Below are 25623 nucleotides of genomic sequence, written 5' to 3'. Positions count from 1 at the left end.
GTTGGCCAGTGCGCTTGCGCAAGCTAATTACACACTTTTTCTCACTGTATTTATTTTCCCTTTCTTAATACATATCTTAATCCTAATTGATTTTCTATTTAATTTAAACCAGTTGCTTATCCCTAGCCTCAAGGGAAGGACATTGGCATAATAAGCATCAAGACATTTCTAAGGCTTTTTATGAAAATTACAACTAATTTGACCAGCAACTCAGAGTTCTTTAGCCGAAGAGACATAATACTTACTACTTTTTAAGAAACATAAATCAATCGTGTTCCAAATTTCTTGGCTATTGGTATTTTTTGTATTTCATATTTAATGGGGATTTCTGTTATACTTTGTTTCGGCCACGTACCATCAAATTTTTGGGACTAAAGTTAAACAAACAAAAAGCCCCATAGTGATGGCGGCTTTAGATAACGGCCCCAAGAGTATCTTTTCAAATTTGCAAAATAGTATAATTGCACGATAAATATTTATTATTTTCTTCCTTATATAAAAGTATATGTTTTCAGATAAGTTTTTTTTTAATTTTGAGGAGAATAAATGGAAGGAAAAAATGTGTAGAGAATAAATGTGTTTAGACAGCAACATGTTTCGCGCGGTTTCTAATTATTTACAATTTGTCTGCTTACGTTAAAATCAAAATAAAGCATGAGTGCAATGGTTACGTGCCAAATTTCTTTGTGCCAGTGATAGGGCTTGAAATTGTCAAAAGAAAATATTATAAAGAAGCCATACAAATAAGTTTAATACCAAAAATAACCAATTTTATAAACATTTTCTTTCAGATATATTTGAAAAACGTCAAATGCCACCCAAACGACGAAGCGTGTTAACGGAGAAAAGTCTAAATGCTGGTAGGTCGAGCCCTAGATCTGCCGCCGCAGCAAAGAAAGAAGTGAAACAAACAGGTAATAATTTCTATTATTTACAGTTATATATACCCATATCTAGGGTTTAAACACCTGAGTCATTTTTATTAGAAGTAAAAATTAACTCGGAAGTATCGATATGAACTTCACTTACTTTGAATCTAAAATACGTCAAATAAATACAATGTTTAATTACCATATAATCATATTTTAATGATTAATCACATAAGTCCTTTCTATGCATCACACAAAGGTCCAGTAACCCGGTCTCTTGTATTCTTTATACGACTGTTATTAAACGTTTAATACTCTCCGGACATGTAAAATTGTTTCTTTTCAATCTATTTTAAAATCAGCTATGTACCAAAAATATTTTTTCGCCGATTCGATGGTGTTAGTTATGTTTTTAGCTTATTGCAAATTTGTTCGCAGGGCGGATCGTTTTTTTATTTTAACTTTTTTGTCGTTTTCTCCACCTTAATAGCTTTAAAACTTCCTGGGACCTATGAGAAGCTACCCTGTTAAGGAGAACCCGATTAGTTCAGCGGGATCCTTTGGTACAGACAAACACATATCCTGTTACTTTAATATAAGGAAAGGATTTCAAAGCTTATTCCCCATTATTAAATTAAATAAAAAATGTTCTTTAATTTGCGTCAATTGTCAATTTATCCAAAATATCAATTGTTTTAGACGACAGCGAGGCAACGAGTGACTACGGTTCCGCAGCTTCCTCGCGAACCGTTACTCCTGCCATGCCTACGCCTTCCCCCTCGCCGCCTCCCGCAGAACAACCAGCTGCAACCACCGCTGTTGAAGATGCAAAACCACCCGTTACTGTAACAAGTAACGGGGATCAAGTTGTTCCTGAGGTCGAAAAGGTAATGATTAAAGTTTGACCAACTGGGTATTGTGCAATAGTATAGGATTTATCTATTATTATCTAGAAATAAAAGGCGATATCGATCTGTGCGCATGTCTGGCGTATTTTTTCTTCTTTAGAATTTAGAAAACTTCGTATTTGGGTCACCCTTATTTTCCAAATGAAGCTTCTCATTTGTGATAAAATTTAAATTCTATAATTTTCTTTTTATGACAAGGATGAAAAAGTTGTTGAGGAAAATGCCATTCTCCGCAGAGCTGTCAAGGAAGAAGAGCTAAAGCAAGAAGATGATATTGCTCTTGACTACAAAGAGGATCCTTTGGCTAATGAACTCATTTCTGAAGAAGCTTTAAAGGTATGTTAAGCTTGTTTTTGTAACACAGGTGTGGAATTTGAATGCTTAGCTGCTGTATGAGATGCCATAGGCTACGCCCCCTTGATGAATCTAGGGCCCTGTAGGAAAAGTGGTAATCGACCCTCAATTTTCAATTATTTAAGTAATCACGCTTGGACCCTCAGATGTCAAAACTTTATTTTAGTGTTTGGCCAAAATGACTTAGCAATTGTATCTGTAAGTACGTCTAATAACACCCTTTGCTATTTTTAAAATCCTAGAAAATTTTTTTTGCAAGAAAATTGCACAAATTCGCAACCTTTTTTAGAACCACTACATAACTCGAGTTTTAAAACTTTTTATATAAAATCATTTTTACAAAAAATATCAATAATTACTTAAAATTAAACCTGAAAGAAAAAAAATCTCATTACACGTGTTAATTTGCATGTTTTAGGTCTTTTTTTGAGGAAAGTATAACTTCCACATTTTTGACAATAATATATTTTTTTAACATTTCAAAGTAAAATATAATAAAACTTACACGATTTCTATTGAATTATCAGTTGAAAATTTCATCAAACATGCAATTTAAGTAATGAAAATTTAATAAAATCATTTTTTGAATGTTTAGAATTACCAATTTTCTACATTTAAACAAAATGTTAACAAAATTTAAAAACATTCTAATATATAACTTTAAAAATCAATAACATTTTATAAAATGATGTTTTAAAAAATAAATCATTAAAAGGTATTAAAATGCATTTTAAGTTGCTTAAAATAAAACGAGAATATCTTTTTACACTTTATTCTTTGTAATAGAGATTAATCGTCATTTGCTGAAAATGAAACATTTAATAAACTAATTGAATCTTTTTGTGACCATGTTTAAACTTTTTAATTTTTACACTAAGGTGTTTTTTAATGAAAATCTTTGTTGAATTCTCTTTTGCGACAAAATAAGAAAGGGAATTTTTTACTATTTCTAGGTTATCTTATGTAATTTAAACTATATAATATGAAATAATTTTTAATTGTCTTTCTTTTGAGCCACAAAACACTGTAAAATGTAACATATATGCAAAAATAACAATTTTTTTATTGAATATTATAATATCCTTATATGACATTGCGTCAGAGCTTATTCTTTAGATCATATGTTCATGAAAAGTAGTCATAACTTGGAGGGTTGCGCTATTTATTAGAATATTAAATAAACTTGAATGGTAAAAATATTAGCATAGCCTTTGTCAATTCAAATGCTTTAGGTATATTATTCGGAAAGTTAGTTAAAAAAGAGAGAATTTGCTGTGTATACTGTTGAAAGACTTTCAAAAATGTAAATTACAAAGCAATCCGAAAAGATCGGGTCGTAGGCGAGTCTTAGTCGGGGGTTTTCTGATAGCAAATATTGCGTTATTGGTATACAATGTAAAAAAAAAACATTTTAAAGAAATTCTTTAAATAAAACCCAACGTGTATTGGCAGTACAAACATCTTAATGCTAGCAGACATATGTTTATCAACATTTGCAGAAAACTATTTCCACAAGAAAAATTATTCAGGTTTCTACTTCACAATTTTAAATATTTCTTTCTGATAAAATGTTTGACATATATCGTATAATCATTTACCAAAAAAAATATTTTGATAATTTAGATTTCAGAGAAGATTAATCCTTTCAAAAAACTAAGACGACATTTTGCATCTTCTGTCATGACATTTTAGAAAAAATATAAAAAACCAAAATTTAGTATGAAAACTATTTTCATCGATTTTTCTGAAGGTATTATCGTATTCTGTGGCTTTGTTATTATCATTTACTTATATCGAAAGTGCCAAACATTGTACCCTAACTTATTCATTTAATAAAAAACTAACCGTGTAATGTAAAGGATTAAATCTAGTTGCGATTTCTCTATAAAGCTGTTTGCGAGATCCAAACAGACAGATCGACATCTTTTTATATAAGGATAAAGGATAATGAATCTGTATTCAGTAGGTATTTCAAGAATATTTTAGACATTACATCGCTACTTGTGGGTTGGTCTTCGTTTAATTACAAATACTAATGTACTTAAAATTAATCCCAGGAAGAGGAAGCCGCACGTTTAAAGAACATAAAAAATGAGGCGGCAAACAAACCCGAGCCAGAACCTGAAAACTGCAAACAAGAAAGGTAAAATTATTTATAGCTTAAACAGGCGAAGCTAATCATCAACTGTTACGCTAGGGAACTTGAGGGAATGTATTGGATGTTCGCTGTTCGGTCCTCCACTTTTTTTTTGGCGGGATGGTATTTATTTCCAGGGGCAATTTTCTTTGGAGAGTTGTGTTACCCTCATCTAAAATAGTACCTAAATATTTCGATATTAAGTGATTTAGGTATAAAACTTACTAAAAATTGTTTTCATTAAAAATACTCGCCTAATTTATACCTACTCACTTGTGCGCAACTTTTGAATTTAATTTTTATATTCAAGTGATATTCAATTTTAGATACGCAAAATATTTCTAATTCTTTTCTTTTCCAGATATTCAATGCTTCTAGATCTTCTTGAAAAATCCAAATTCTTTGTGGACTACCTCAAGAAAAAGATGCAGGTAAGTACTGTTGTAAAGAATGTTATATTCTTGAATGCTCCATTTGCGAATTAGACAGTTACGGTCGTTTTAAAATTAAGATTGAATTTTAAAAAGTTTGACATTTTTGGATTCATTATAATTGCATTTTTTAGAGATTTTAAGAGGTCATAACTCATACGACTGAAGCAACAGAAAAACTTAAAATATGAATTTCAAAATAAAGCTTTTTTTTACAGCTGGGGTCTGTTTATTATATTAGCTCCCTTCTTTGATTCCTGTAATATTTAGCTACATTTTAGATGTTAGATTGTTGAGCTTTTGTTTATGTTTTCATCCTTGTGTGTTTAGGATGAAGCTGAAACCGACAAGAAACGAAAGGAGGCAAGAGAAAATAGAGCTCAGAAAGGATTGAAGGTTAGTATATATTCTAAATAGACTGCTTTTTTTTATCAAAATAAACTAAACTATTCTTTATCACCCCCTTATCTTTCTTTCGATCTCTTTCTCTCTTTTTATGACCATTTAGTTTGTTCATCCATATTTTTTTTGTGTTTTGCTACTCATGAATGTTGACACCCTTGTTTATTTAAAAAACAAGAAAAAAATTCTTGGGTTTGCGTCGTAGCATTTATATCTTAAATTTCTATTCACTAGTAATATGCTTAACTTTGCTTGGTCCCCCACATACAAATATGTAAACTTTTACCAGAATAAGTCACAATCGTCCTTTTATAGAAAGGAAACAGCGAAGGAACGAAAGAAGAGGTTGCCTCAAAGGGAAAAAGGAAACGCAAAGCTGATGAAATTGAAGACCAAACTAACGATGATGTTAAGTAAGTAAAAATTTCATTCATTGTGAGCATCATTGCCATATTAAATTTTAATATGTGGGAGGAGTGTATGCGAAACCAAATAGTTCCAGGAATCAACGCACAGACGAACAAAGAGACATCGTTCCCCTTTATGATGAAACTAGCGGCTTCGCCCCTAGTCTCTAGGGGCTTTGTCCTAAGAGGTATAATAACATCTTTTATTACCTGGGGATCCCCCACTCTACCACTATTTTAAATAATTAAATGGCGGGGTGATTTTTTTCGTTTTTTGGGGGGTTGGGGATGTTCTACCCCCCAAGAAAATAGCCTTAAACCGACCAGTAGGTATATTCCCTGAAGAGTAGAATCCGATCGGTTCAGTGGTTACCAAGATCTTAAGGGACGGACGGACGGACTGACAGTCATCATCATTCTACTTTGTATTATAGATAAAGTTAAACCAAAATTTAATTTAGGAATAAAAAGATAAAAACCGAATGTGCAAGATTCTTCGAAGGACAGCCAATTTCAAACAGGCAACCCTTGCTTCTAAGTGGAGGTAATAATATGGATTTAGGTAGCGCGGTTAGCCTAGAATTGTCTTACGGAAACGAAAAAAGTTTCAAGCTTTATTTGAGCAATACAAGCTATTTGATATTTATGTTTTGTAATCGTCATTTTTAATCACTGTAAATAATTCATAATTTAATAGTATTATTTCAGTTAGAAACAATGAAACAAAGTACCCCAATTTAGAATAAAATGGTTGGTTAAAATGATTAGGCGTTGCTAGATTAAACCAAACAATCCATGTTTACTAATATTGCCCAAACTTTTTAGTCAACTAATAAGATAACGAATTATTAAAACTTTAGGTGCTAGATGTTCTATCCCAACCTATATGGAATAATTTATTCATTACAGGCGTTATGAGAACCTATCAGCTTGATGGGTTTGAATGGATGGCAAAACTGCATGAGCATGGAATCAATGGAATATTAGCTGATGAAATGGGTCTAGGTTAGTAAAGTACAGTTGTAGTAGCGTAGCTTAAATATGTAATATAGAACAGTGTTGCCAACATGAAAGTATCTGTTATAGAAAATTGCAGGCAGGAGTCAGCCATGTACAGAAAATGTCGAGAATCCTTCTTCATCAATAAAGGGGGGGGGGGGGGGGCGAAAGTGACACTTTTTGAAACCAAAACTAAAAGTCAAAGGAACTCAACTAAAAAAAGAGTTACAGGTCTGACATTTTGCATGGCAGTTGCTTTATAGGGGTACAATATGGAAATGTGAAGAAACGGCGGCGCAACCGCCGAAAACCGCCGAGAAAAGGCAACAAAAATTACGGCGGGAAATGGCGGTTTTCGGCGGTTGCGCCGCCGTTTCTTCACAGTTCCATATTGTACCCCTATAAAGCAACTGCCGTGCAAAATCTCAGACCTGTAACCCTTTTTTTAGTTGAGTTCCTTTGTTGACTCTTAGTTTTGGTTTCAAAAAGTGTCACTTTCGCCCCCCCCCCCCCCCCCCCCTTTGAAACAAAGCACCTGGGGCTGAACAGAAAAATTTAAAAGGGGTTTTTTTTTTAATGCAACCATCTCGTAATCAATGTATAAATGGCACTTAGAATTCGAATTTCGATATAAAATTTTGCATGAGTAATCCGTAGGTCTATTTTCCCTAAATCGAACAAAAAGTTGGAAAAGTAACGGCTAACGGCTGGCAGCTCAGCCGCTTAGTAATTTTTTGGCTTTTTTTATGGAAATAAATCACGAAACCTCTCTCCACATAATGCTCTTTTCCGATTCAAAAAGTTTTTTAACGATTCTAGCCGGTAGTTGCTGGTACTAGAAATCTAAAAAAATATTTTTTGTATCATTTCACATGATTTAAAGCAAAAATATGTTTTAAAATGTTGATTTCTACGTAATTTTTGACAGATTTGCCCTAAAAATAGCCAAAAAACGGCTTAACGGCTGAGCCGTTAGCTGTTACTTTTTCAACTTTTTGTTCGATTTAGGGAAAATAGACCTACCAAGGATTACTCATGCAAAATTTCAGATCGAAATTCGAATTCTAAGTGCCATTTATACATTGATTACGAGATGGTTGCATTAAACCCCCCCCCCCCCCCTTATTGTTATTGTTATATATTTTTTGTTAATGAAAGTAAATTTTGCTAATACATGTTGTTTTTTCTTGTAACATAATTTATACCTATTTGACTTGCAAATTGCAATATTTTTTTAAAAATGCTAACCCAACCAAACTTTTGAATATTTTCTTCCTTGTTGTTGTATAAATTCTTACCACTGTTGAAAAGTTTGACCGCCAATTTTCATCTGCTAACCCTTCCCCCCGGCCCCCCCCCCCCCCCCTTCCTTTACAATAAATAATTCAGTTGTACATAAACTCTCAAACAATTAGGTACACCATATTTCAAAGTAAAAAGATTTGGATTTTATTTTGTTTTAAAAATTCTTTTTTTCAAAGTACTTAATATTTTTAACTTGTTTTTTGTTAAACTTATATTAATTTTAACTAGTATGAAGCTTGTTGTTTTCTTAAGAATTTTTGCAAATATGGTTATTATTTTATAGAATTGAGAAGGCTTGAATAAAGCGAAATATATTTTCTACAAAGAAGTTTGTTCTTTCATGTGTAGTTAGCTCTAGCCGCACGTTTTTTTGAGCTTAAATATGATTTGTATCTGTCTGGCAATCAAATACAATAACACACTTCATTATTTATAAAAATAATTTATTTACTGTCCTTGAGTATGATTAAAAGATATTTTCCATCAAAATATTATTTTTTTCCCCGCAAAGTTAGGGCACCGAATTAGTAATTTATTTTAAATCTAGGAGGGGGGGCGGGGGGTTAAAGGCTATTGCTCATAGGTTATTTTGTATGATATAACCAGTATTTTGCAATTTGGTTTCTCAGAACAAGTTTTTAGTAAGCTGGTTATGAATTTAAAGCTTTATAGATTTAAATAACTAAAGATAGTTGTATTACTAGAATTTGTCTAAAATCCTGGCGTTGCTACAAAAGGTCCTGTAATCCTCTTCTTCATTATTCTTATTTTAAAATGTATTTAATACTTATTACAGGTAAAACCATCCAGACAATTGCCCTTATCAGTTATCTGTATGAACTCAAGTTGCCAGGCCCATATCTGGTCGTTGCTCCACTTTCCACCGTGCCTAACTGGATCAATGAATTCAAAAGGTATGACAACCCTTTTATCAACTCTTTATCTGAAAGTACCACCTTAATAGCAATGATTGGTACATGTTTTCCTCCAGCTAGAGGAATATTATAGTATCATATTGGGAATGTTTTAATTGAAATTAACGTTCTTAATATTATTAACACACTATAAGGTTGCAGGTACCTTAAGTGAAAAATAAAACAAAAATGCTAAATGTTGCATATATCACAAGAATTTAAGTCTTCATATTAACATTGAAAAGTGGTAGATTTTTCAATTAAATTTAAATGACTTGTAAATGTACTATATAACATTAGAGAGTATTATTCATTTAATCTTAAATTCACTGTATAAATATGATTTTAGTTTTCAATATTTAGGTTTACTCCAACTATTCCACATATTTTGTACCACGGCTCAAAACCAGAAAGAATGGAGAAAAGAAAACTGATTGGAAAAAGTCATTACAACGAGGTGACATTTCAACAATAACATTGTCTTTTTTCTGAATTTAAGTTTTATGAGTGATACTTTAACTTCTTTAGCCGAGTGAATTTTCAAATGTTTTTATTTAGCAAAATATAAGCTTGCTTTTTAAACGATTAAAAGTAGATTTATATTTCCAGACAATATACATTGAAAACTTATTAGTACAAGTTGATGATTAATACTGTTTTTTTTAAAGATTTTGGGGCAGCATATCTACTCTGTTGTTGTGACCAGCTACGAGATTGCCATGAATGATAGAGCTTTGCTTGGTCCTGTCAAGTAAGTATCAATAATTCCATTTAGAGTGTTAGAATCGCCCTTCCGATTTCAAACTTTATTAGGATTGCTACTACATATTACTACAATTTTGATAGTTTAAAATCACTTGGTCTCGTTCGTGCATTGCATAGTCTCCTTTACTTGAAAGTTTGTCAAATTAGTTTGAACTGTTTATTGACTAAAAAACATTAAATGTCTGTCTTACTTTAACTCCAATAACTTAGTTTTAGACGGGGGCTATAAAATTAAAAACGTTAAATGTATGTCTGTCTGTAACTGATATTTATGTACCTATTATAGATGGAAGTATTTGGTAGTTGACGAGGGCCATAGACTGAAGAATATGGAGTGCAGGCTTATCAAAGAGCTCAAACAATACAGAACTGATAACAGGTAGAAATTTTGTATATGTGTAATTTGATATAGGAAAATGAGGATGCACCTAACGCATTGGATTAAACATGAGTCGAGTAATTACATTTCCTTCATTAGCTGAACAGACGGGGAAAAAAGTTATACTAGTAACTTTGCTACTAAAATTATGTATTATAGAATCATATTATAAGTCTGTATTTACATGTTTCTAGGCTGCTATTGACTGGAACACCCCTACAGAACAACCTTCGGGAACTTTTCTCCCTACTCAACTTTATCCTACCGGAAATTTTTGACAATGTCAATGTAAGTACTTTTACATTTTAGTATTTGTAAAAAGTGCAATTTGTAACATGCTGATTTTTTATGTCAAATTTTAAATGTTATTTTCTTTAATTTTGTTATGTTGACACGACTGGCGAGTCGGTGACTCATGTGACAATTAGGCAGCTCTATTTTAAGACGTATTTGCGTCCTTATTTAACATTCTGTATTTGTAATAAAATTCCATATCCGATTATTTGGAATACCATGTTATAATTGGTGTTTGATTTTGATTTAAATTGTGTTCAGGTGTTCGAGTCCTGGTTTGATGCCAAAGAAATTGAAGAGAATGAAGAAGGAACTGGAGAAAAGATTGTATTACAGGTACCACAGACAAGGGAGGGAGTGGACATTAAGCTGTTTATTACACTAGCCCCCAAAGTCTTATAATAACGTTTTCTTAATCGTTGACTTAACAACCTTGGAACTTTTATTGAATTTTAATTTGTTGGTTCATTTACTTGAGTGTCCAAACGTTTCAATGATCTATAGCAGGGGTAATTTTGTGTATCATTATTTGGGATGTACATCAATTTTCTTGTCCCTTTAAATCCCTGACTACAGACCGATAAACAAGAAAAAAGACAATTACAAACATGATAATGAAAAAAAATACTGAAAAAAGATTGATAGATATCAAATAAACCTTTGGCTAGATTATAGAATTACAAACAGAAAAATAGATAGACAAATAAAGGTTGTTTATAGTAGACATATTGTTTTAATGCACCCCTATATTAATCATTTTATTAAAATGAAATTTTTTAAAATGCTTAGTAATCTCTTTAATAAATAGGAACAAAGAAACTCTGTGGTAAATATGCTTCACAAAATTCTATTGCCCTTCCTAAGGCGAAGAATTAAGACTGATGTTGGACTGGAGATTCCACCAAAGAAGGTAAGAATGAGGAAGGGGAGGGGATATTGGACTGGAAATTACACTGGCGTCCAAAGCTTTATAACCACGTTATCTTATTTGTTGGCTCATAAACTTTGTTTTTTTTTATTGAGATTCGATTGGTTTGTTTCAAACTATATAGCAGTGTTCAATCTTTCCAACCAATACTTATAATTCGCTGTCTTATCGCTTATGATCCCTGTAGAAAATAGAGCTAGGTAGACTTTTAGCCTTTAAATTATAAAAATAAGTTGCTAAGGCATCTTAAAATATTATATCAATGTTTTCTTTGTTTATGTCAAAAGATGCTTTGCTTATGAAGTTTACTATGTATTTCTTACTTTCAAGACTTCAATTGTGGAAGGATTGTTATGTTTTCAATATCTTATATTCCATTATAAGATTTTTATTCTCTTAAGAGTACCCAATCCTTAGGTCCACTATTACACACACCCTAACAAATTGTTTCTAGGAAGTGCTGGTGTATTGTCCCATGACCCAGATACAGAAAGACTTGTACCAGGCTGTAGTGGAGCGGTCAATTGAGGCTTTCCTCAATGTCAAGAAAGACGATGTTGTTGATACAGAGAAACATGGTCAGTATTTATTTTTAATGCATAAACTTCAAAATATTGTATCCTAATCCCCACTTTGACATAAAAAAATAACAATGGATCCGCGTATTTTTAGATACTCATTATATCCTCGTCACTAACCTCATTCGGGCCAGGCTGATGTCTATTACACTTTAACGTCATCATGTCTAAAGGGGAGCGATTCTTTTCTGTCCAAACACCCGTGCTATTAGCTTAAGTAACACCAGACAACCTACGACCTTGATTGCCTGACCTTTATCTAAAAGTTTTTACTGTGCATGGTAATTCGTTTCGCTTGTATTGGGCTAAGACATTCCCCATACTCTAAATTATTAATGTCTCTAGCCAGGGGTGTATATTTTATAGGGTTGGGCCGGATATCCGGTGTGGCCGGATATCCGGCCATTTTCAATATCCGACCGGATACCGGATATTGAAACTATCCGGCCGGATATCCGGCTCTATAATTTTTTATACTTAACACCAAAAATCTCTGCTTTTTAAAATCTTAAATGGCTATAATTTTCTTATTATTGAAGCTAGAAGAACATTTTTTCTGAATAAGTTTAACTTTATGTAAATTTATATAAGATTTCTGAAGAAATTTTTTTTTTTACTACTTTAATATCTGGTAATTTGGCCGGTTATCCGGCCGGATATCCGGTAATTTGGCCGGATAACCGGATATTTGCCGGATATCCGGCCGGTTACCGGATATCCGGCATTTGAAATCAGCCGGATATCCGGTATCCGGTATCCGGCCAAAAAAGTATCCGGCCCAACCCTAATATTTTACATGGGATCCCCTGCTCAGGGGGGGGGGGGGAGAAATAAAAAAAATAAGTGGTTGGAGGGGAAAAAAATGTAAAAATTAAGAAAACTGAAAACATTTTTTCCAGTTCCTGAGGGGGGAATCAGGCTGGTGGTGAAAAATTTTTAAAAAATGTGTGGTAGGAGGAATAAAATAAATAAAATATAGAGTTCTTTAAATATTTTTCCATTTTCCCCCTACTTGTTGAGAAAAAACTAGGGGGGGGGGAAGAAAAATAAAAAAATTTTGTAGCAGGGGAAAAAAAATAAATCTTGTGCAGAATATACACCCCTGTCTCTAGCAAAGCAGTAGTATGAACTACGTCTTTGAAGCAAATTTTTGATAAGCAAACACACTTATCGAACATTTAAGTACTTTGGACTTTAACTTATATTTTCTTAGGCCGTGGCATGCGCGAGAGAGCTGACATTGATTACTCATTCGATCTTGTTTGCGAGTATAAGAATGATGATAAGTTTGAGGCGTCAATGCTAAGGATTGCATCTAAAGAGGCTGCACCATCCTACTCTGCTTATGTGAGTATTATTTGTCATTTAGTTCAGTTTATTACATTTACATCTTAAAATATTTAGCGATAAATGGATAGGACAATGAGTGATAACTGATAACTCATTTATGTCTGTCTTATATTTAGAGACTGATAGAACAGATGTCTACAAGTGAGACTCGCTACAGTATCAAGAGTAGAATGATGGACATGAGGAAAGCGGTCAACCATCCATACCTCATTGAATATCCAATCACAGACGACGGGTTTTACAAGTAAGGATTTTGGCCTTTGAATTTTCCACCAATTACAATCATGATTCACAACAAAGAAAAGTGAGAAAGAGGGTCATTTTTCGCTTAATTCCGTCAAGTTTTGTGTTGGGTTGTAGTCAAATGCCCTTATTAAGTCAAACTATTCTTAATTATGGACCATTTCAAATATATACATTTGGTTACAATTAAGAACACTGTGACTTAATAAGAGCATTTGACTACAACCAAACACCCAACGCGAAAATTGATCACAAAATTACCCCTTCTGTAGATTAAAATTAGTGGTAAAACGATTGAACACTCAACTTAATTAACAAACCAATAAAAATTCACTGATGTCCCCAAAGTTGTCAAGCTAACGAATAAGAATACGTTATATAAAACTTTGGAGACTAGTGTAATAAACAGCCCATTGTAACCTCTCTCTAGAAAAAAGAACATTTTTAATTCTTAGAGGGTTCCAAGGTCGAAATCTTTAGAAGGAGGTGGTACGTCCTATCAAAATATTCATAAACCTTTTTTTAGACAAATAATAAGCTTCAGTGTTCAAAAGAACCATAAACATTTCAGCGGTTAGCAAGAACATTCGGGCTTCAGAAACTTATAACACATCCTTTTACTTTTATATAGGGTAATATAGTTATATTTAGAGGTATATCTGCTCGTAAGACTTTTCTTAAATGTTTTTCGGATATTTTGCATCTATGTAACAAAGCTTCTCTATTACATTTTAAAAATTCATCTATTTCAAAGAGTGTCATTTTTTCGGGTTGGGTGTTTGGTTGTAGTCAAATGCTCTTATTAAGTCACAGTGTTCTTAATTGTAACCAAATGTATATATTGTCATTGTCTTATCCCTTATTGACTTTTTTCAGGATTGATGAGGATGTGATTGGATTATGTGGCAAGATGAAAGTTTTGGACCAGATGTTAACTGAACTCATGAGGAAACAAATTTAGTTTGATATTCTGCTTAAAAATATATGAATTGAAACATTCAGTGGCGTGCATAGAGTAGAACATTGCGAAAATTGTGACAATCCCCTTAAACCAAAATGAAGGGGTTGTCAATTTGTAATAGAAGCTATTCTTATTTACTTGAGATAGCGTATTTTTTATAAAAATCCTCCAATTTATTAGAATGACGATTCTGCCTTTGATTTTAAAAGTTGGTCTTGTCCTTACGAAAATAGTAAGTTTTACTAAGTAATCAATAAGAAATATGCAGAATATTTAACTTTGAATTAATGAATTAGGAAGGGTCACAAAATTCTGTTATTCTCTCAGATGACAAGAATGCTGGATATCCTCGGCGATTATTTGAATCTCAGGAATAGTTGTGCATTAGTTATAAACCTTCTTGACTACTTTTATGGGGTAGCTTAACTCCAGAATAGCTAGGTTCCATACAAAGCAGACGATTCTTTCAAAAAGGGGTAAGATTGCAAAGTCGTGTTAAAAATGGTTTTTCCTTCCTTAATAGTTAACAGTGTTGACAGCACTTTTGGAAAATCATGTTCATGTTTACTTTTAACCAATGCATAATATATTTGAATAGAAAGCTCAAGTTTTCTCGATTGGACGGATCCATGGACTTTGTTGACCGCCAGGCGAATATTGACAAATTCAACAGGGACTCCGAGGTCAAGGTGTTCCTCCTCTCTACCAGGGCTGGAGGCTTAGGTAAACATTTTTATAGAACAGACCAGAGAAAGTTTTAATACTGTTGATAATATTATATTTTCTTTGTAAAACTTTAGTTTTTATTGCGTTACGCTTACTCTATAAAATTGATTTTTCAAAAGGGGGCATGTTGCTGTTCCTTCTTGAGAGGGTGGGGGGTAAAAATATATTAAAATTGTTGAGAAATACTACAATAAATGTCTTCCATTGTTCCTAGTGTTTTTTCCACAGCTTCATACTGTAATTCATTAAAGTAGCTGCTATGCCAAATCCCTGTGTTGCACCTATTTTGGTGAAGCCCCTTTATGTTTAATTCCACTACATCTAATCACACCTTAAGTCAGGCTCCCACACTCCTTCAAAAGATGTTCTTCAATATTAAAATTATTACACATTGATTTCTTTTAGGTATTAACCTAACAGCAGCTGACACTGTCATTATTTATGACAGTGACTGGAATCCACAGCAAGATCTGCAGGCTCAGGACAGGTAAACTAGAAAGTTGCGAACGCATCTATATTCTGAACATCAATTGTCCGTCAGAATCCTGTTGGTATAGGCTTTACAGATTTTTGTTTTTTAAGATATCATAGAATCTTGTTTGTATAGGTGTTACACGAACTTGTTTGACGTAGGTGTTATAGGATCATGTTTGTCTAGGTGTCACGGGATCTTGTTTGTCTAGGTGTCACAAGATCTTGTTTGTCTAGGTGTTGTATACTTTTTTCATGGACTATGTTTGTCTAGGTGTCACAGGATCTTGTTTGTCTAGGTGTCTTGCTAGGGCGTCCAAGCTTTTTCATTTTTTTTTGGGGGGGGGGGGGGGGGGATTTAAATTCATTTGAGGGGTGGTAGGGGGTTGTCTTTATATCATATAGGCAAGGACGTCCAAGCTTTTAATTTTTTTTGTGGTTGGGGCTAAAAATTCAAACTTCAACATCACCCCTTTATCCCCCCTCCCTCCCATTGGACGTCCTTAGTGTCTTGTCTAGATTTTACAGGATCTTGTTTGTCTAGGTGTCACAGGATTGGGCAGACCAAGCCAGTGATGGTGTACAGGCTTGTCACCAAGGGAACCTTCGACGAGAAGATTGTACTGAGAGCTGCTGCCAAGAGAAAGATTGAGAAACTTGTCATCCACAAGGAATTCATTTTATTTATGTTTTTTGTAAAGCAAGGCTTACAGTTTTTTATCTTTTCCAACAATTAAAAAATTTCAAAAAATTTTGTCACCTTCTTTTTTTACAGTACCCTATTCCTTCGGCATTCTCCTTTGTCATAGCTTAAAGTACTATGCAGTTTACAATTCTTACACGAAAGAACATTCTTTTTACTTTAATTATTTTAATCTTTTTTAAAACTTAATAATTGTGTAGTTTACAAACATAAAAATTATGAATTGTTATCAGGACAAATTTAACTCAGTTACTGCTGACACTGAAGAGAAAGCTGCCCTGAAAATTGATCCCGAGGAGTTACTCAAACTTCTTCACAGCAAGGATCATGTGGGGGCTGTTGCTTGCTCGGAAGGAGAGGTATATAGTTTGATTCATAGCTTTATCTAGGGGGGGGGGGGGGGAGAGTTCTGACACTTTTGCGTAAACAGGGAGTATTGGCTTTGTCTTAGGAATGAGAGGGTAGGTTTTTTGGAAAATAAAATTTCCTTTTTCAAAATGAAATAAAAGCCTATACTCCCTTTTAATGCATTATATTGATCTTACTCGAACTCTATAATAACTGGAAAATTAACACTAATATAATTTCAGGTTTTATCCAAAGATGATTTGTCCAAATTGTTGGACAGGTCTGACCTGACCTGGTCAAGTCAACAGGACAACAAGGACGACAAAACAAAGACAAAGCCCAAGAAAGAGATCAAGGTTGAAGGAGTGTTTGAGGTAATTTCATTCCCGCATGATTAAGATATCAAATATATGTTTTAAGGTCGCCATTTCTCTGTATTTTTTTTTAAGACAAGACTATTTCGAAATTTTTTTCATCTAATGAATATTGGGTAGAGAAGTCATGTTGAGTGAAATATATAATCTTAACTACTTCCTTAACAGGCATCCAACCCTTTGATAGCACGATATTTGGGTACTTTTTGTAGGTAAATCTTGATTGTTTGGTTTAAATAATCATTAATTTTACTTTTTTTTTTTACATCTAATTATTGTCCAAACTGTTTTAATCCTTTGAGTTTGTTAGGTTTACTATTAATTTCTTGGAAAGCAAACAGGCAAGCAGCAAATTACGCAAATGTTATGAATATTCTCAGTTTCCCAAAGCAAGTTCCATGTTATAAAGAATATTATTACTTGGATCTTACACTAGATTTTCTCAAATAAAGTGAAACACGCAGGGGGCTAAAACAACAGTTATCCCTATCCACCCGCTTTTATATATATACTATATACAGACTGGCCAGAGTGTACGTTTTGTACGTTTTGTACGTTACGCATCGAATCTGTGTACGTTCTGGACGTTATTTTGATATGTGTACGTAACGTATTTTGAAATTTGTATTTTTGTACGTTTTACGTTTTTTTTAAAAATAATAAGAATCAAATATTAGCAGAAAAGTAATTTGTATGTTTTGTACGAAAATTTTTGCAAAAACAATAAGTGTATTATTTAAATAAATTCAATAATATCTTCAATTTTCATAGAACAAAAATATGTATGTAAATTATGCATATATGTTATTAGAACTTACAGTTTAAATTTATGGATTTGAAATATATGTCCTATAGATATAGTTTAAACTATTGAACAGAAAGAGATATGCAGTTGACTAAATTCAAGTTTAAATGCATTTCATGCTACTACCCCTTTAATAGATTTTACGATAATTTTTTTCAAATTCTTTATACACTTGGGTAAATTTTCCGAGATATCATATGGTGCACAGTGTAGGATTAAGAAGTCTTATTTTTTGGTATCTTCAGTTTTTAAAGAATAAGAATCAAATATAAGTATAAAAGTATTTGTATATTTATTTGTATTTGTCTAAAAGTATTACAAAAATAGTATATTATCTATAATGCAAAGTAGAATGATGTCTGTCCGTCTGCTTGTCCGTCTGTATATCAGAAGCTTAATATCTCAGTAACCACTGAACCTATTGTGCTCTACTCTTCATGAAATATACCTAATAGTCCTGTGATGGTTTTTGCTATTTTCTTTGGGGGAGGGACACTTAAAGCTTTTTACTTTCTACTAGGATTAGAGGCTTCGTATCCCTCTTTTATAGAATCGTTTGTTGGAAATTTGTCAAAAAAAATTAAATATAAAAAAAGATTGTGATTATTTTTTTCATTTAGGCTTCGCCCCAGGGTGCGGTGGGGGTTCCCCCACCCCGCTGATTTGCATTAGTTTACAAAAATAAATTGAGGGGTGGTTGATTTTTTTTTTTGGGGGGGGGGGGGTGGGTTTCCTACACTCTAAGAAAATAGCCTAAAACTACCACAGGACTAGTAGATATATTCCCTGAAGATTAGAATTTAGAATCCAATCTGTTCAGCGGTTACCAAGATCTTAAGCTTTAGACAGACAGGCATTGATTTACTTTGTATTAAAGACTAGTATTTTCTGAGATCTTTAGCAATAGACAAAATAACCCTATATCCTATTATATGTTTATCCTTTAAATCCTTTTTTTTCTGTAACAAAGAATCTCGCTAACTGCTGAACCGACATGATCTTTGTGAGGTTGTAGGCTATTTTCTCTGTCCTTCCATATCACTTCAAGAACCTGTATTCAAAATGGTAGAAAAATAGCCTAAAACCATCTCGGTAACTGTGTGAAGTAGTTATGAAAATCTTAAGCATCAGACAAAAAACTTACTACTTTATTTAATAGAATATACTTAGTACGTAATAACAGGATGTATGTCTCTCTGTCAGTTTATTTGTACCGAAGGTTCTCGCTAACCGCTAAACCGATATGGTTCTCTTTTACAGGGTAGCTTCTCATAGGTCCTGGGAGAGGGTACAACCACCCTCCCAAGAGAAACTACTCTTAAAAAAAAATCACAACCCTTCCCCTATTTTTTCTTTCTTTTTAAAAATTATTAGCGAAGCTACTCTATAATCACTTTGTCAGTCCGTTATGCTATCGGAGAAACGTGATTTTCTCGGCTCCTGTCTTTTGATTGAATAAGTTCACATTCTACATATTTTCATTGAGATTTGCCTTTTGGTTGGGTGCTAGATCTATTCCTAGATTTTCTTTTTTTCATGGTTTTCTCGACTTCTATTCAAGATAGACGGCTGAAATTTTCAGGGAACAAATAGATTCACATTCTACATATTTTCAAAAAGTTTCTTTAAGGTTTGTCTATTTGTTGCAGTGCTCGATCGATTCCTAGATGTATAGGTTTTTGTGATTTTCACAACTCATATTCCTGATAGACGGTTGTAATTTTCAGGGATTGTATTAGTTTTCATTCTTAATACTTTCACTAAATTTCATTGAGATTTGCTTATTGGTTGGGGGGCTGAATTTATTCCTAGATTTTCACGTTATTATATATTTTTAAAAGGTTTTGTGATTTATTTAAATAAGGTAAATGCTTATTTTTTACGACACTACTCTATAGTTTATATAGTTCCCAGATTTCCATCCATAACTTTTGAGCTTCGCTACTTAAGGATGTTGTCATCTTTTTTTTTTACTTTTTATTTTTAAATAAAAAAATGGGTTTTTGAATTCAACTCCCCCCCCCCCCCTAATCAAGTTCCTCTAGAGGCCTCTAAGGGCGTAGTCGCTGGTCCTTATAATAGGATATACTTTGTACATAATAACAGAATGTCTGTTTGTTTGAACCAAAGAATCTCGCTAACCACGGAACCGATATGGTTCTCCTTAACAGGATAGCTTCTCATAGGTTTTTGGAAGTTTTATAACTATTTTGGGGAAGAGTATCACCATCCACCCTCCCAAGAGAAATTGACTTTAGAAAAAAAACTACCTCCTCCCCCCAAAAATTAATTTTAATTGCGATTTTAAGTTAATTTTTTTCCAGATGTCTATAAATAACTTTTGAGCTTCGCTACTTATGTATGTTGTAATCCATGTTTTTTTTATTGAATTCAACTCTCCCCTCCTCAAGTGCCCCTAGAGGCCTTTAGGAGCGTAGACGCTAGTTCTATTAAATAGAGTAATAGGATATCTTGTGTCTGTCAGTTCGCTATGGTTCTCCTTTACAGGTAGCTGCTAGTAGACTTAAATGTATTGATAATAGGTAACTAGGAAATTATTTTACTTATTTTTATTAGGAATGTACGTTTTTTGTACGTTTTTTTACTTTTTTTATGTACGTAACGTATTTTTTTTGTGTACGTTATGTACGTTTTTTATTTTCAAAATTGGCTGGCCAGTCTGTATATATATATCTACTTTACCACTGGATGAACGGAATGACCAATAAACGAGCTCAATGTTAGCTAGCTAAATTTTTCCCCTCTCTTAAATTCCACTTTTATTCTATATCAAAGTTTCGCGGTTTTAATAGTTTTATACTTTTTTTTAAAGGTTTTGGAGGATGTTGACGATCATGGGGCCCTAGACAGTGTCACAGAATAAATTCATTAACAACAATCAACGAAAACGACAGAAAAGAAGAATATCTGCTCAATTTTACGGGTTTCATGTTAAATTCCCCTCTGTAACAACGTCAAAATTATCTTCAATACTAAAAGAAGAAATAAGAAACAAATACCTTTTCATTCTTATAAATCTAAATTATGACCGAATACATTTAATGTAATTTATTTACCTTCAAAATTATAATTTTTGCATTTTTTTGATATCAATATTTTAAAACATTGGTATTATGAATATAAATTAATAAGTAATACCTATAGGTATATTAACTGAAACTATTTTTGCAATAAAAAAATATGCCTTTTTATATTTGTCTGATTTATTACCTATGAAACTAATGATTTTCATACTTGAAAAAATCAAAATTATTAAAATATTCGTGATGTTGTTAATCAATAAGACTGCCATTTATTTAGAAATTTAAAATAACAAAAACTATACCTACCTTATTCTTTTACCTAGTTCATAAGCAATTTCAATAGTTTTTAAAAATGAAACTCAAACTAACCATCCATTTGCCTCTTTTCCATATAAAATATTTCATTATGATCTTATGTGAAATAAAGTCAAATCTAAATTATTTTTGTCAGTGCCATTAGTGTATTTATTTGTATTACCAAAGCATATGATTTATAACTGTACAACTGTGACTGTATGACAATAGGGTAAAATTAATGTTTTGCTTTTTGTTTTACAGTAAACTCCAAAATTATAGTATTTTATTATTAAAACAGTGACATTATTCTGTGCTAATTTGTTATATGTAAACTTAAAGAACCTTATATTCTCGTAAAATAAATATTTTTTTACAGCATTCAAAAATTTAATCATGAAATTTACCCCTCCCTCTCCCCCCCCCCCCCCCATTTGTAATTTGTTTGTATTAGGGGTAGCGGTTTCAGTGCTCGATAGGCACCGTGTGGGAAAACGTCCGAAATTATGTATTATCCTAAATTTAGATTCCTTAGAACTAAGACGACAAATAAGATTATTTTGGTGTTATTATATCTGATAATAGAATTAACTAGGGAATGAGCTTTAATTCAATTAATGTTGCATTTATTTTGATGCAAAAGGATCGAAATATGAATTTATTATGGCTTGCATCCGAAAATAGGTAAAAAAAAGTTAAGTTTTAATTCAAATTAAAAAAAAAATTTAAGCTGAGATATGATTGTTGCATTAGAGTTGGCCTTTAGTTAAAGAGTCGACTTTTGGGTTTAATTTATTTGATATTTTTTTCAGATTTTAGCACCTTATTAAAGGAATTTAACCACTATTGAAATGTTCCAAGATGAGAAAGACTTCATGAAATTTCAGGTTCGGATATATTCGGCTAAGCTTAGCAACATTTAGCAAAGCAGCGATCATTAGGGATAAGACAATGGACGATAAAGGGGGGGGGGGGGGTAAAATGTGGTGACTCGTGCCACGACATACCAGCAATTTTATTTTGGGTGCTACTCCCTTAGTTTTAGAGATAATTGGATGAAATCTTTTGGGCTGGGTCACTAATTACCCCAACTATTGGTATCTTTTAAAAAAAACGGCGGCGGGACCGCCGCCGTTTTCCGCCGCCACCAAAACAAATTTTTTAATTGCATTTCTCGCCGAATTAGGCAATTTGGAATCATTTGAGACCATGTTATTTTTTTCAAAAATTTTTCCCCTTACAAGCACCCCTGCGGGGGGGACTTTTTCAAATTCTCGCTTATCAAGGTATATCTAAAATTCAGTGCTACTCCTGTGCTTTTAAAGATATTGAAAAAAAAATCTTTTTAGGTAGGTCAGTAAAAAAATATTTGAATAAAAAACGGCGGCGGGACCGCCGTCCGCCGCCGTTTTCCGCCGCCACCAAAAAAAAAATTTTATTGCATTTCTCGCCGAATTAGGCCATTTGGAATCATTTGAGACCATGTTATTTTTTTCAAAAATTTTTCCCCCTACAAGCAACCCTGCGGGGGGACTTTTTTTTTTTAATTCTCGTTTATGAAGGTATATCTTAAATACAGTATGCTACTCCCTTAGTTTTAGAGATAATTGGATGAAATCTTTTTGATTGTGTCACTAATTACCCCAAGTTAAATTACTGAATTTAAGATATGCCTTGATAAGCGAGAATTAGAAAAAAATTAGAAAAATTTTTGAAAAAAATAACATGGTCTCAAATGATTCCAAATTGCCTAATTCGGCGAGAAATGCAATAAAAAAAATTTTTGGTGTCGGCGGAAAACGGCGGCGGGCGCGGCGGTCCCGCCGCCGTTTTTTTTTAAAGATACCAATAGTTGGGGTAATTAGTGACCCAGCCCAAAAGATTTCATCCAATTATCTCTAAAACTAAGGGAGTAGCACCCAAAATAAAATTGCTGGTATGTCGTGGCACGAGTCACCACATTTTACCCCCCCCCCCCCACCCCCTTTATAAGCATGGAAAAGGGAGGGGGCGGAAGTGTCACTTTTTGAAACCAAAACTAAAAGTCAAAGAAACTCAACTAAATAAAGAGTCACAGCTCTGAGTTTTGATATGGCAGTTGCTTCATAGAGGTACAATATGGATCTGTGAAGAAACGGCGGTAGAACTTCCGTTTCCCGCCGAAATTTATTTTTGCCTTTTCTCGCCAAATTAGACAATTTTCAATCATCTGCGATAAAAGGCGAAAAAAAAATTCAGCGGGAAACAGGGGTTCCGCCTCAGTTTCTCCACAGTTACATATTATACTTCTTTAAAGCAACAGCCATGTCAAATCTCGGAGCTGTAACTCTTTATTTAGTTGAGTTCCTTTGACTTTTAGTTATGGTTTCAAAAAGTGTCACTTCCGCCTACCTACTCCCATTTAAATACATTTGTTTAATGATATTTGATATTCTTTAGAGGCGACCTAAAGATTCAGAAGATCATGGAACGCCAGGAAAAGAGAATGCTCCGCAATCATCAGACACGCCAAGAACACCAAAGCTAATACTGAAGCGAACCAAGACCCTCGGTGGCGGAGCTTTGAGTGAAAAGAATGACTACTGGGTGGCAGAAACTGTCCTTTATCCAGTAAAAGCCTTGAGATCACCAGTTAAATTTATGAGGTCCCCATGTAAAAGTTCAAATTCAATCAGCAAAGAAAATAACAAATATGAATTTCCTGACTTATCACTAGTTAAAGATAGAAATTATTCGCCTTGGCAAAGCTCCCCCGCCAGCCTCCGAACGGCGGAACCAGGTTCACTCAAGGCGGGTATGAAGGCGAAGACATTTTCTCCTCTTTCATCAACAAGCATGTATAAACTTCAAACCTCACCTTTAATCCAGTTACCAGATAAAAAGGTGGTACTGTTTAATTTTGCTTTAAGGTGATGCAATCTGTCTAAGGTATTAGAAATAACTGATCAATAAAGGGAGAGAGACACGGTTATTGTAGAGATTCCTTAAACCAAATGTTTAGTATAATAAAAAAACATCCTAGTTAGCAGAATTTTTATTAGGAATATAAAGTGACATTAACACAAAACTCAAAACTTTAAAATTTTTCTTAAGTTCTGGCTTTGTAAGGCTGTATTTGTTGATAAAAAGATTAAAATGATGATAGATGTAAATTTTATTTCAGTTAAGCCTAATAGGTAATAACTTTGTAGAAAGCGCTAAGATGTTTCCAAATGTACAAATCACTTGGTTTTCGATATCTCTACAATAATCCTGTCTCTCGATGAATTAGTTTTTTTCTAGTATGATACAGACAGATTTAACTTGAATAGGAAATCATTGAATATCTAATTTTCACTCAAACATATTTCTTGATGAACAAGAAAGGAAAATTATTTTAGTCCCTGTGGGGTGATCTTGCCCTGCAGGCCCTCTCCTTGCATTGATTTTCTACTCTTAGTATAACTTTAAAAGCTTCAATGATTTCAAAAAATTTAGAGGAACTGACACTTTATTCGATGCAAGGATTTTTAAGATGATGCTCTACTAATAAAAAGAAAACCATCTGTATTTATTCACTTTCTCATACATTATTTAGATTTGTTGTTACGTTTTTTAAAAGCGAAGCTTTTCTATAATTAGGGTCGGTCCGTCCGTCCGAGATAGTTAGCTTTTATTCATTAATTTGACATGTTAAAATTGTCCTATCGATTTCAAACTTTGCATGGTGATTCCTGTAGTAGTTAGGTACGACTTAGAAAGCGTAGCAACTCTATAATCGTTACCAGAATGTCCGTACGTCCATTTTAAACATGTTGATTTTTGTACTTTTTTAATAACAATTTTTTATGTGATAAAATCATCCGATCGATCTGATTTTTTGATTACTAATTCCTATAACAATAAGGTACAATATTATGAGCGAAGCATCTCTATAATCAAGTATTAAAAATGTCAGTATGTCTTTAAACATAATTCTATATTTAAGAAGTTTTGCAACAAATTTACGTATAATTTTGTCAAACCTTTTATTTTCATATTTTGTATATTCAGTTCTGACACTCAACAAAAGTTAATGTTCGTCTGTCATATCGTTTCAGAGCTTCGCTTTTATGGATGTTGTCATCCTTGTTTTTAAGTTGGTCAATTGATTACGAAATGAGAGAATGGTAAAAGCCAAAAACTGGTGTTGGTAAAGGTTGCATATGCTGATAAATATTAGCCATAAATTGGATATATAAAATATGTTTTTTAGGTTGAGAAGAAGACTCGCAAAGTTAACAAGCAACTTAATTTAACTGGTTTCAACTAGATATGTATTTTATTTAGATCTGGTCCAGTGCCCAGTAAAATAATCTTAAAGGCTGCTTATGGCTTAAAGGCTGGATCTATATCTTACATTCAAACATAATTTTAATATTGTCAAAAGAAGGCATTCATATAATCTGAAATAGCCAATGCTCAAAAATGCAGAGGTACCTTGCTGCTCACAAAAATGCGCGAAGAAGTCTTATTTATACGCCCTTTCCTTTGGTTGAGCTTGCCTTGTGTATCATTGTATCTTGGTTATTTCATATTTTTTATATAATCTTGCTTATATCTGCACTAGATCATTATATTTTTATATTAAACTGTTTTTAAACTATTTTTGAAAG

At 33.0% G+C, this 25623-nt stretch overlaps 2 protein-coding genes across 2 annotated transcripts; both read left to right on the top strand.

Annotated features, from left to right (window-relative positions):
• The first annotated feature begins 683 nt into the window (after positions 1-683).
• On the top strand, positions 684-21802 carry LOC145328624 (lymphocyte-specific helicase-like). Its single transcript, XM_080172383.1, has 27 exons — positions 684-914; positions 1569-1756; positions 1976-2113; positions 4189-4274; positions 4630-4699; positions 5030-5095; positions 5417-5514; positions 5970-6052; positions 6418-6513; positions 8609-8726; positions 9090-9183; positions 9395-9477; positions 9778-9870; positions 10065-10158; positions 10426-10500; positions 10973-11074; positions 11547-11670; positions 12884-13017; positions 13137-13264; positions 14140-14214; positions 14524-14595; positions 14823-14947; positions 15356-15437; positions 15966-16094; positions 16360-16483; positions 16715-16846; positions 20485-21802. The coding sequence occupies exons 1-27, from the start codon at positions 812-814 to the stop codon at positions 20533-20535; spliced, it is 2763 nt and encodes a 920-aa protein (XP_080028509.1). The 5' UTR covers positions 684-811; the 3' UTR covers positions 20536-21802.
• Positions 21780-25623, top strand: LOC145328627 (uncharacterized). The gene is made up of 3 exons (XM_080172385.1): positions 21780-21876; positions 23429-23872; positions 25224-25623. The coding sequence occupies exons 1-3, from the start codon at positions 21841-21843 to the stop codon at positions 25278-25280; spliced, it is 537 nt and encodes a 178-aa protein (XP_080028511.1). The 5' UTR covers positions 21780-21840; the 3' UTR covers positions 25281-25623.

The sequence above is a fragment of the Acartia tonsa genome, chromosome 9 (assembly GCF_053477335.1).
Source record: "Acartia tonsa isolate MP-2025a chromosome 9, ASM5347733v1, whole genome shotgun sequence".
NCBI lineage: Eukaryota > Metazoa > Arthropoda > Copepoda > Calanoida > Acartiidae > Acartia > Acartia tonsa.
Note: the sequence above shows the minus strand (reverse complement) of the source record. Positions and strands in the feature narration are given on the sequence as shown.

Coding starts and splice junctions, on each gene's coding strand:
- LOC145328627 (XM_080172385.1), top strand. CDS start 21,841: ATGTTCCAAGATGAGAAAGACTTCATGAAATTTCAG. Junction 21,877..23,428: donor AAGACTTCATGAAATTTCAG/GTTCGGATATAT, acceptor GATATTCTTTAG/AGGCGACCTAAAGATTCAGA. Junction 23,873..25,223: donor TCCAGTTACCAGATAAAAAG/GTGGTACTGTTT, acceptor TATGTTTTTTAG/GTTGAGAAGAAGACTCGCAA.
- LOC145328624 (XM_080172383.1), top strand. CDS start 812: ATGCCACCCAAACGACGAAGCGTGTTAACGGAGAAAAGTCTAAATGCT. Junction 1,757..1,975: donor TTGTTCCTGAGGTCGAAAAG/GTAATGATTAAA, acceptor TTTTATGACAAG/GATGAAAAAGTTGTTGAGGA. Junction 2,114..4,188: donor TTTCTGAAGAAGCTTTAAAG/GTATGTTAAGCT, acceptor AATTAATCCCAG/GAAGAGGAAGCCGCACGTTT.